The sequence below is a fragment of the Sphaeramia orbicularis genome, chromosome 1 (assembly GCF_902148855.1).
Source record: "Sphaeramia orbicularis chromosome 1, fSphaOr1.1, whole genome shotgun sequence".
NCBI lineage: Eukaryota > Metazoa > Chordata > Actinopteri > Kurtiformes > Apogonidae > Sphaeramia > Sphaeramia orbicularis.
The window spans coordinates 29,150,900-29,163,139 of record NC_043957.1 but is presented as its reverse complement, the minus strand read 5'-3'; the positions used below and the strand labels follow the sequence as shown (position 1 = coordinate 29,163,139).

Here is a 12,240-nt window from a genome sequence, read left to right as displayed (position 1 = left end):
GAGGAAGGGAAAAAAAGGTAAAGTAATAAAGGGAAATGTAAAAAACAAAGGGTTAATAAATAAACGCATAAATAAAAGATTAAATGAAAATGTTAAAACTGGGGCACAATCTTGTAATTTTTTTAAAAATTATTTTACACTTCTTTAAATTAAGTTTATGATAGTAAAATTTAGCAGCAATATAATAAGACAAGAGTGGGGGAAAATTATTCATTTGTTGTACTTTCCGGTAGGATTTGAGCGAACACCGGATATTGCGTAGTTGTGATGTCACAACCAGGAAGTTAAATTGTCCGTTGGTAGGAGGTTGTGGTCGATACCTGAACATGGATGGATATGTTTCATCTTAGGAATTGTTTTTCCTGAGCGAAGTAAAAAGTCGCGTTAGATTAAACTGAGTGTCGTTTTATGTTGTACTAGCCAATATCGTTTCGGCTTTGTTACCATTGTATTTGCGACAGTGTGTTAATGTCGTTTGGATTAGCTGGGGAGCTAACAACCAGCTAGTAGCTAAGGTTGTTTTGATTATTTATATTTACGCAAACATAATATTGTCATTGTTTGTTGCACGCTCTGTAGTATTGTTAAAACAATTTTTCGATAAATGTCAGATTTGGTCGAATCGCTAAATAATCACCCCGCAGAAGAAAACGCGTAGATAAATATAGTTAATATAAATTACTGGTTGTGCTCCAGCTAGTTGGCTGTGAGGCTAACGTCAAACGGCTTTGTCTAGCGACCATTGTTGGGGACCGTTTGGTTTGCCCTTTTCCCCAAACAGTGGTCTGGCGAGCTTATATAGCTCTCTGTGAATCGGATCCAATGCGTGGGATGATGGGAACTCAGAGCAGTCCTGTCAAGAGTTATGACTATCTGCTGAAGTTTCTTTTGGTGGGAGACAGCGACGTTGGGAAGGGAGAGATCTTAGAAAGTTTGCAAGATGGATCAGTGGAATCTCCCTATGCCTACAGTAGTGGTGAGTGGCTGTGAGGTTGTCCATTTTTTTTTGGTAAATTACATAGAAACTCCACATTAACCGACGTTATTTATGTATACAATTCCAGGCATTGATTACAAAACCACTACAATTCTGCTGGATGGGAGAAGAGTGAAATTAGAATTATGGTAAGATGATTGTATTGGTTGCAGCAGTAATAACTGTATCTGTAACATGTTGGACTATTTTATTTTGGGTGTATGTCCTTACAGGGATACATCAGGGCAAGGCAGATTCTGCACCATCTTCAGATCTTACTCCCGGGGGGCACAGGTTGGGATCCATCAAACTATTAATGTGTGTAATTTTCAATTTCATGTAAACTTTTTTTTTACATTCTTGAATTCAATTGTACAGGGCATCCTGCTTGTATATGACATAACCAATGGCTGGTCATTTGATGGCATTGACCGCTGGATCCGGGAAATTGACGAGGTATACCAGTATATGTTTGATCTGTTTTGCTTAAGAAATATTGAACATACGTTTAAAGGATTGTAATCTCCATGTTTAGGATTATGAGGGTCCTCTGTTTAAAATATTTCAGTAACAGTACTCTTATAATACATCATTTATTTTCACTTCAGCATGCCCCAGGTGTGCCAAGGATTCTAGTAGGCAACCGCCTGCACCTGGCTTTCAAGCGGCAGGTTCCAACAGAGCAAGCAAGAGCTTATGCAGAGAAGAACAGCATGACTTTCTTTGAGGTCAGTCCGCTGTGCAACTTCAATGTCATTGAGTCCTTCACAGAACTTTCACGCATTGTTCTGATGAGACATGGCATGGAGAAATTCTGGAGACCCAATAGAGGTGAGTTGTTTCAACACATTTGCCTTCTGAGTCAGATCACGATTGCTTTTTTAAATTGAAATTAGAAGGTCTGTGGTAGAAATAATTTTGAGTGAAATAATCAAATCTATCAAGTTTTGAAGAACAGTTTTAACAGTTTATTTTAGTGAAAGCTGTTCAGTGAGGCCTGTTTTACTTTGAGAACTTATATTACTCTTGAGTTTTCCAGATTTGCCCCCCATTAGAAATGACCATTACAGTGATATATACTGCAAGACAGACAAATTGTTAAATATCAGCAGTTTTTTTCAACCGATTCTGTACACCAATGTTGTGATTGTTAAATTTTAGGGCATGTTACAGTGATACTTGAAGACACCCAATGATTTATAACACAAGTCCATAGAACCCATTCAGTGTACGTAAAATGTTTTTCAGGTCTAAAATCTGTTGAAGACCAATGTAGGTAAACTCATTTGCAGTTTTTAACATCCTATATTTCTTTTTTTTGTCATCCTGTCATGCAGTCTTTAGCCTCCAAGATCTGTGCTGCCGTTCAATTGTTTCATGCACACCGGTGCACCTCATCGATAAGTTGCCCCTTCCTGTGGCCATCAAGTCCCACCTCAAGTCCTTTTCCATGGCCAATGGCATGAATGCAGTCATGATGCATGGACGTTCTTACTCTGTGGCCAACAGTGCAGCCTCTGGTGGTAGTGGTAGTGGAAGCAAAGGCAACAGTCTGAAGCGTTCAAAGTCCTTCAGGCCTCCGCAGAGTCCTCCAAAGAACTCAACGTCGTCCAAGGGGAACTGTAAGATATCATAGTGAGGAAGTGGAGGATGTTGCCTCCATAGGGCCAATATTAAAGGAACTGCTGCTCCTAAGAGGCCACAAGACCAGAGAGGAGTATGGCGAGCTACCAGCAGAGATGGATTTTACTGTGAACTTTGCAAAATGACATGGATGGTTGGATTGTCTCTGTTGTCCTTGGGCTTGCTGGTGCCATCTTGTGGATGTCTGTTTACTTGTACTCTTAACTACAGAGGCTCACTGTGATCAAATATGACAGAAAGTCTCTGGGACCAACAGATGTGAATCAAGGATTATCGCTCACCTGATGACACTACGAATGCGCGGAGGGACACTAGCTAGCTTTTGCTTGGAAAGTGGCATTTAAAACTGAACTTGAAGTTGTACATACAAGTATTGTGCGTGTTACTTGTGATGTGTATTTGGTGATTGTTCTGGAGATGAGCCCTTTGTGCTTGTTTTGTCTTGAGTGTTGTGGGAAACCTGCATTGATTCATAACTTATCTGTGGGACTTATAGCCTTTGTCAGGAGTTAAAAACCTTTTTTTACGACCTGAACATTATTCAAAACTCAGATTAGTTTTGAGAAAGACATACATGCACGACTGGTTGCATGACAGGCTAGTGCTGGACTAAAGCTTGGTAAAGATGTCCATAGAAAAAATGTTTAGGTCAGAAATGGTTAATGCCAGATTGTGAGACGATCCGGCAAAGGCAAGTAAAGTTGTTTTATTGAAAAGATGTGCTGATTTATAGTCCTGTCCACTCCTCCTTAATCTCCATCAGTCACTGGTTTGGACAGCGCAGACCTTGTATGCCTCTAAATTGCATATCCTTGATTTAATCATTGCTGAAACTGATTGTTTATGTAAACAGCATGATCACTTTTCATATGTTAATTCTGTGGGCTATTCAAAGATTGGTTGGTGCTGATGAGGAAACAAATGCAGATGTACATACTGAATACCCTGTCAGTGTTTTGGCCTTCAGAGGCATGGTTTGTTAAAGGAGTCTTTTTAGCTTTGTGTAATGGACAGGTTGAACTCTCAGAAAAGTGATGAAAGTTTTTTAATTTTGTGTATATTAATTTTCAATGTGTTTATGTATATGCTCTGTATTTATGAATGTACAACAATATTCATCTGGTATTCATTTTCTGTGGCTGTGTGGTTATACATGGGATTAACATAATCAGAGGTGAAAAGCCATCTGCTACTGTATATTTTACTGAATGTTGCTGCTTTTTTTATGTTTTTGCATTTATACTTTATTGCTGCTTATTTGGTTAATGTGATTTTCTAAGATTTCTTAGAAATGCATTTACAAAAGGAGAACATTTGATGAAAGACAAATTATGTTCAATTTGTCAGGTTTTTTTTTTTTCAACATTGAAAATATCACCAGAAACAATGTCGTGCCTCATAAAGTTTGTTTTGGAAATGCACAATTTCAACTTTTGGTTAAAATCACTAACCAATGATTGTTAAAAAGAAATGTACCTACCTTTTTCAGAAAACCAATATTGAATTTTCAGTCATCTTTCCACTCCTGTTGAACATCTGCTGCATTTCCACTCAAACATTCCCAGGTTCATGGCTGTCAGTAATAAGACCAGATGGATAAGTGGGTGCATGTGGTTGTGTATTGAGACCAGTACAACGGTTTTACACAACTCGAGTGGACGTTTGAATGTAGCTTCAGAGCTGTTGTCATAAAATGGACTGGACACCAGATGGATTACAATTTTGTATCTGACACGGATATTGAAGCCACCCCTGAAAATAAAAGTAAATTCCAACAGTTTATTGTATTTTATCAGTGTGTGTGCTATATTATATTTTTCATTTCACATTTGTCAAGGTCGTCGTGGGAATAGTGGGATTTGTTTTGTTCCCTTTGTCCAGTGCGGGGCCGTCGGTGTGTCAGTGCCATAAACTCGGTGGGGGTGCTGAATTGATTAGTCTCTTTGTCGGTACTGGCCACTTTTGGATAACCGGGATATCGCCGGGGCGCATGAATGCAGCTCGGTCAAAAGTCACCCAAAGGTTGGGAGGTCACTTGCAATGAAAAGATGAGGGGAGCAGCTTCTCAGAGCCTCGGAGCGGTGCCGGGACAAAGATGAGTCGCACACTATAGAAAATGTGGCGCTTTATGTCTTCCCACCTGACCGTGGCATCTCTGAGCTCCGTGTGAATGAGGGACGGTGGTAAATTGAGCGACGTCTAGACAAGGAGGGCGTAAACAACATGTTTTGCAAGACATGATGCGACACGCCCCGTGTTTGGCTTTCATGCTTTCAGCCTCCCACTAAACGACTCTAAACAACATGCTTTGATTTGGGAAAGAAAACTAGGATCTGCTTATGTTGAAAAAAATGAAAGATCTCCAAATGGATGGAAATGCCTGCGGAAGAATTACATACTCAAGCCTTTTCTTTTCTCTCTTTTCCCTTAAAAAAAAAAAAAAAGAGAATACGGCTTATGACCTCTTTAAAATGAATGACACCTCTGTATATTCAGTCTGGACACATTTAACCTTGTATTTCTCACCGGAATGTGTACGTCCGTGCGCAAAGTTGTTGGGACAGCTTGCTACTACTGGCCCACGTTTTCTTTGATGTTTTTACAGTGTTTGTCCAGTTGCTGAGCGCATGGTGTTGCTTCATAAAAGTTTCAGACTCTGGACGAGCGTGGGGGCGGTCAGGGGGGCTGCCCTTTCCACCTCCATTCACACTCTGAAAGGCTGATGTTGCGTCGTCAACTCTCATTGTGCAGTTTCGTTCGCTTCTGTCGCTGTTCGGGGAAAAAAACGACCTAAATGAGCTTTTGCTTTATGTTTGTTTCTCTGTTTGTTTTGAAGATCAAAGCAAGTATTTCGTGCAGCCGAGAAGTTGGATAATTTTTTTTTTTTAAAAATAACTTAATTTCAGGAACATACTTTTTTGGTAGATGGCCGGCGTATGGGAATCCGTCTTGATTGTTGGGAATGCTGCAGCTCTCCTCTCTGCGTACAGCACACTGACGCTTGTTTCCATAACGTTTACGCGCAAAACGGACGACCACTTATAATATCGACAGTTTTCTTCCAAATGTGCAGAGCTGGATGAGTTATGGAATTTATAATAGGGTGGCTCATGCAGAACAGCAACAATGTATAAATTCCTGGAGGATATAAAGGATAAACCTTTGCAAAATGCACCCAAATCAAATAGACGATTAGGATGGATACGAGCATATTTTTTCATCATCTTGGTTTGCAAAACACCTGGTCCTTCCCGGAGTGCAAGTGTGGCAGGAACCAAAGTTGAACACGAAGGACTTTGTCCTAATAAACTGAATTCCAATCTCTGGGTTGATGCGCAAAGCACCTGCGAGAGAGAATGTTCCGTCGATGAGGTGATGTTGTTTTTGTTATCACTACTTTTGGAAATTAGAGAGTGATTAAACATTCACTGTTGATTTCTGTGCATTTTAATTTATCATCCAAATGCTGCTTTGTGCATTTTGTGTATGTAGGACTGTGCTGACTTTGAGAAATGCTGCACCAACGTGTGTGGCCTCAACAGCTGTGTGGCTGCACGTTTCTCTGATGGCACCTCAGCCCAGCCAGGTGGAGGGAAGGCAGACGCTGACCCGAGCTCCACAGCTACATGCGATGGATTTATCTGCAGCCAGCAGGGAGCGACTTGTGACATCTGGGACGGCCAACCCATCTGCAAGTGTCAGGACCGCTGTGAGAAAGAGCCCAACTTCACCTGTGCCTCAGATGGCCTCACCTATTTCAACCGCTGCTACATGGATGCAGAGGCCTGCATCCGGGGGGTCACTCTAACTGTGGTCGCCTGCCGCTTTTACCTTGCTGGGCCCCACACCAGTCCATTGCCTCAGGACACTACAGCTCACCCCACCCCTACATCATCCCAAGAGGACCCAATGCCCCCCACTCTGTACTCCAACCCTCACCACCAGTCCATCTATGTTGGAGGCACAGTCAACTTCCACTGTGACGTTATTGGAGTCCCCAGACCTGATGTAACATGGGAGAAACAGAGTGAACGGCGTGAGCGGCTGGTCATGAGACCTGACCAGATGTATGGCAATGTGGTTATAACCAACATAGGACAACTGGTTATTTACAACGCTCAGGTGTGGGATACAGGTATCTACACCTGTATTGCAAGGAATTCAGCAGGGGTTCTTCGTGCAGACTACCCGTTGTCTGTCATCCGCAGGGCCGATGATGATTTCTCTGAAGACCCTGAGATGCCAATGGGGCGGCCGTTCTCTCCAGCTGACTGTCTGGCAGAGGTGGACCTGAGAACATGCAGTGGAGAGCGCCATGTGGACTGGTACTATGACAGCAAAGTGGCCTCCTGTCTGGCCTTCAGCAATGGTGGGTGTGATGACAGCCGCAATCGTTTCGAGACTTTTGAGGAGTGCAAGGCATCCTGCCAGCGAGAGGGGATGGGAATATGTTCCCTACCTGCTGTTCAAGGTCCTTGCAAAGCCTGGGAGGCTCGGTGGGCATGGAATTCCATCATGAAACAATGCCAAGCCTTTGCCTACGGTGGCTGCCATGGGAATGCCAACAGCTTCCAGACCAAAAAGGAGTGTGAGGCCAACTGTCCACAACCAAAAAAGAGGCCTTGTAAGACTTGCCGGGTAAAGGGGAAAATGGTGCCCAGCTTGTGTCGAAGTGACTTTGCCATTGTGGGGCGGCTGACCGAGCTGGTTGAGGATCTGGACTCTGGGTTAGCCCGCTTCAGCCTGGAAGAAGTCCTCAGAGATGAAAAGATGGGTTTGACTTTCTTCAACACCAAGCACCTAGAGGTGACTATTGCCAAGATAGACTGGAGCTGTCCCTGCCCCAACATCACTGTGGAGGAAAACCCTTTGCTGGTAATGGGTGTAGTGCAGGATGGGATGGCAATCATCCAGCCGGACAGCTACGTCAGAGCCATAACTGAGCGTAGACTCAAGAGGCTGCGTGAGATTGTGGGCAAAAAGGGCTGTGATACATCGTAAAACTCCCAAGACTTTAAGACTTGTTAGAGCAGAATCAGATATTTAATTATTCTTTTTTAATTCAATGTTAAATGTTACAAGGAACATTTTGTATGTTCAGTACAACACAGGTTTTTCTACATTCCAGATATATCCTGAGCGTTAATCTAAATGCTAAAATGAACTTTTTTGTTGTAAAGTGGTCTTTCCTGTTATACAGTGACTTCTGTCCATATGATTTACTGATTCATATTTTCTATAAAATGCATCACACAGTCATAACTAATTTTTCATATTATATTGAGGTCTTCTTACTTGAACAGAGTTAGCTGACATTGAACACACTTTCCTATTACGTTACACTCCTTTTTATTTATATTTAAACGTTGAAGTTTATTGTATTCATTTATATGATACTATTCAGAATTTGCTGAAAGTAGGTGATTTTTTGCTGCAGGAATTCAGCAGTGTAATTATGTAAGAAAGTAAACTTCAGTTGTCACTCCTGCATGTGTTTTGCTCACTGGTAACTTACTAAAGATATAAATTTGACATTGTTCTAAAAGTTATATAGGAGGTACCCTGGGTAAATGGTAATAACTCATAATTCTATGGGTAAGTTAGCCAAAGTTGGACACCTCTAGATTCCATTAGGGGTAAAAGTTGTACTAGAATTTCATGGAATGCACATTATTATTATTTTTTTTAAATGTAGTTTTTCTTAGTCACTGAGCTTGGTCACTATGAATTCTTAAACATATCACTCCTGATACAGTGCTTTTTTTATGTAAAAGGAACAACCCCAAATATGTATTTTTTAATGTATTTTCAATGTTTTTATTCTGAAAAATAGTAGTTGTTATAATAGGAGCCATACAAGTGGGTGAGCTTGTATACTGCATAACTTGTGATACTAAAGAAAGACACCTTTGTTTATATTATTGTTTTTTATTATGTTTTTGTTGTAGTACGTTGTGTTTATTGTACACTGGACTATTTAAATTCTTCACACCACCATTTACACTGGCATTCCATTGTTTTTATTGTTACAGTTTGTGTGCTTTCAAAGTGAAATTTCCAGTGCATTCTATGTTCAATATCTTCCTCTCCAAAGCACTTCTCCCACGTTAGTTTTCTGACAGCCTCTAAAAAATGAATAAGGGAAAAAAAGAGTAGGTGGCTGGATCTGCATGGACTTATGCACAGGGAACAAAAAACTGAACTCTATGATTTAACGTTCGTGTAGAGCACAGAAGAGTGTAGCTCATGTTACATTCAGATCAAGTTGTTTCATTTTGATAACACACTGTATTTTAGAATATGGGGAAACATGGTGCATTAACAGTCCTAGAAAATTTGGCAATACTTCCACTTGAAGTTAAGGCGTTTGGTAATCCTGCTCCAGTCCTGAATCCAGAATAGGGAATGACAGGACACTTCACACCAAACTCTCCTTCCTGAACAGAAGACACTTGTTGTTTGCCGGCATGTCCACCTAACAAAGAAAAATATTTCAGCAGTGCACATTTTAACCCCGTATTCCCATAATCTTATCTTTCACCACATGTCAAAGATAGTGTGCTACATACCATTTTCTCCAGGAATAAACCATTTCTTTCTGCTATAGACCTGAGGAAGGAGATATCCCGGAGGCCCCACTCTGGGTTTCTATGAGATAAAACAACAATTCTTACAATCACGGCATCCTTTTTTTATGACAACACTACTCTCATTATCTGTGTAAAGTTCTGGTTTTATGCCACCATAGGTCTGATCTTATTAGATGGATTAATGGATTTTAACACAAAAGACTGACAACTCAGTATCAGTCACAAATAATCTAATAACTGAATTAAATCCTGAACAACATCAAATTCACGTAAGATGGATCACCGACCTTTGCCGTAGGCTGTAGTCAAAGTCAACATTGCTTTGTGGGGTGATGTGACCATTCACTGCGTAGGGCTGCAGATGGTAAGAAAAGACATTATGTAGCATATACTATAACACTTTCATGATGCGTATGGTAAAAGCATGTTTATGTCTTGAAATAAATGGTTTTTCACTCACGCCATATGTCAGCAGAAGACCTTGTGGCTTTAGCACTGCTCCAGCTCCTTTGAATAAACCCTTGAAGAAAAAAAAAAACGTGATGTCTTAAGGCGCTAACATCAGTGGGAGTTGAGTGGTGAGAGATGCAACTACTACAGCCTTATTTGTTCATAGTCTCTTTTTTTTTTATCTAGATCTAAAGTCCTGAGGCAGACATTGTAAAGTGGTGCATGATGCAATAGTGTTGACTTGATGGAAACTGAAAAGAAGGGCCTGGCAATCAGTAAATATTCAACGTTTTGTTCTCATCCTCCAATTATTGTGAACAAATTAGTTATTTTATATTGACCTTTTTATATAGAGACATTTAAGGGTAAGATGAACCAAAACAGTTATTTCATTTCCTATTCTACACAGGGTTTCTGCAAGTTTCAACAAGTCATGCTATGATTTTAAGAAGTTTTTATGACCATAATAAACACAATATGAGACATTTTACTAAGCTTTGGTGTTGCCTTCAGTGTGAACACAGAGTAATATTGGGTGATGACAGAATGTGCTTTTGTTTGTTTTTTTGGTTATTTTTTGAGGCAGCTCTATGTCTTTCTCTTCCTATATGAGTCTAAGGTCTTTATAAATGTTCCTAATTCAAAGGAGCTTCAAGGAACCAGCTCCAAGTTCTGCATTCATTTTCACCAAGTTTCAAACAAACCTAAAATCTAATCAATATTTACGACCTGTCAAAATCACATTTATGACATTTTTAGGCCTAAAATTCACATTATTGCTATTAAGACTTTGTAAAGACCTGCAGAAACCTTGTTTAGACATCCCTCAATATGAGGGGATAACAGTGTGTCACATGAAGAACAGATCTGAACAATTTCAGAAAGATTGTGCTTTGCTCTTATACACATTACTCAACAAAGTTGCAATTTTACTACCTTTACTGAGTGAAATCTAGTGAACATGGGCTACATTCACACTGCAGTGCTCATTTGAGATGTATTGCTTGGCTCAGAGTTCTTTGTTTGACTCTTTAGTGTTCATAGTTTTTAGAAGTGGCAAAGTAAGGGCTGTGCATTCAAAATCAACCCCATGAATTTTTGATACAGTGCATTAAGAATCACTCTTAACTCTGCCAAGTATTGTGCCATTCTCCAAAATCACGCTGCCATCTGCAACTGTATTGTTCCATTGAGGTCCAAATTGGATGTTTCAGCAAGACAATGAAACACATCCAGGGTAAGACATGTTGAAATGATCAAGAATTTAGTTTTTGTTATTTTTTTCTTGTTAACAATAAACAAAAAAAAAAAAAAATCATTTTCATTTGTTTGTGTGTATCTGATGCAGCCACAGCTTTTAAAACACAAATAAGATTTTTCCACAAATATTTCCTGATAATATTTGAGACTGCATAATTTGAAGGGTGTCAGAGAACCTCTTCCCATTAATGTAGAATGACATTATTTTGATGTGACTGTGCAGACTGACACTACATTTAAAAAGGTCACATCTTTATCTGATTCAGGACCACACAGAAGTGACTCATATATAGAAGATGAAATTTGTTAAGACCTGATTCAATGACTGATGTTAACATTATGGAAGAAAAAGATCTGAGTCATGGATCATCAAAAACATAAGACCTAGGCCACTTTGCTCTGCAGTCTGAATGCAGTGTTGGATGTTTGAAAGGTTTTTGAGAATGTGAAGAGCTGAGGCAGTTGCCCTGGTTACCAGCTCTTAATTTAGTCTCAGCTAGGATAATGCTCCTGGGTCAAATGAGACCAAACACAGCACATTGTTCATATAATCATCTAAAAATCATCTGTTCTACCTCTGTGCAAGCTATTGGAGAAATGTGGATCATGTTGATGTTGACGACCAGGTCGAGGCTCTCGGCTTGGATGCCTCCCCAGTACTCATAGGGCAGAGAAGCATCCAGGTGGATAACAGGCTTCACATTATTCAGCCTGTAGTGTGCTCTGTATGCTTCTATACTGGGAATGGAATCAAAACAAAGGATTGTTAATGCAGGCACTTTAGAACAAAACACACAAAATACCAGCACACAACGCCTGGCACATCACCACTATTTATGATGCTTATGCAGTTGGTAATGTTATCCAACCAAACCTCCTACAAAATGCAGTTATAATAGCCACAGTCTTACACCTCAGTTATATAACCAATGTCGTGCTTCAGCTGCAGCCTATTACTCGTTCATTGCATGTAATAACAGAATAGCGGTATGTAAAAACCTTCACCTGGCTAGAGACTGACGGTCATACTCTGAAGGCTGCCAGGTTATATTCCGCAGGGCCTGAGCAAAGTGTGTGACGTGCTGCCCGGTACCGGAGGAGATCTCCAGCGCCTGCAGGGGTCTCCCGGTGTTCACGCTGTCCTGGAGCACCGCCAGGATGGGCTCCTTGTTCCTCTCCGCTGCGGCCGCGTTGAGCATAGTCCCAAACAAGCTCGGATAAAACCGTCCGGTTAAACGACGAAGCTTCCGAAGCAACTCCAGTGGGTCACTCCAACTGAAAACCTCCTACGAATGTTTTGTTTTTCTGATAGAAAAAAAA

The 12,240-nt window shown here is 40.5% G+C and overlaps 3 protein-coding genes across 4 annotated transcripts; 2 read left to right on the top strand and 1 right to left on the bottom strand.

Annotated features, from left to right (window-relative positions):
- Positions 1 to 282: 282 nt before the first annotated feature.
- LOC115419625 (ras-related protein Rab-40C-like) lies at positions 283 to 4,400 on the top strand. 2 transcript variants are annotated; one of them, XM_030134523.1, is made up of 6 exons: positions 283 to 976; positions 1,065 to 1,125; positions 1,210 to 1,270; positions 1,355 to 1,432; positions 1,585 to 1,807; positions 2,314 to 4,400. In XM_030134523.1, the coding sequence occupies exons 1-6, from the start codon at positions 823 to 825 to the stop codon at positions 2,610 to 2,612; spliced, it is 876 nt and encodes a 291-aa protein (XP_029990383.1). In that variant the 5' UTR covers positions 283 to 822; the 3' UTR covers positions 2,613 to 4,400. The 2 variants fall into 2 exon arrangements, with proteins under 2 accessions (XP_029990383.1, XP_029990376.1); XM_030134516.1 differs by having other exon boundaries at positions 1,210 to 1,432.
- Positions 4,401 to 4,596: 196 nt separating this feature from the next.
- On the top strand, positions 4,597 to 8,762 carry wfikkn1 (WAP, follistatin/kazal, immunoglobulin, kunitz and netrin domain containing 1). Its single transcript, XM_030134500.1, has 2 exons — positions 4,597 to 5,992; positions 6,113 to 8,762. Exons 1-2 carry the CDS (start codon positions 5,747 to 5,749, stop codon positions 7,619 to 7,621), a joined length of 1,755 nt encoding a protein of 584 aa, XP_029990360.1. The 5' UTR covers positions 4,597 to 5,746; the 3' UTR covers positions 7,622 to 8,762.
- Positions 8,052 to 12,236, bottom strand: mettl26 (methyltransferase like 26). Its single transcript, XM_030134535.1, has 6 exons — positions 11,926 to 12,236; positions 11,496 to 11,658; positions 9,671 to 9,730; positions 9,498 to 9,565; positions 9,190 to 9,268; positions 8,052 to 9,095 (listed from the first exon to the last, which is right to left on the bottom strand). Exons 1-6 carry the CDS (start codon positions 12,117 to 12,119, stop codon positions 9,039 to 9,041), a joined length of 621 nt encoding a protein of 206 aa, XP_029990395.1. The 5' UTR covers positions 12,120 to 12,236; the 3' UTR covers positions 8,052 to 9,038.
- Between the last annotated feature and the right edge of the window lie 4 nt (positions 12,237 to 12,240).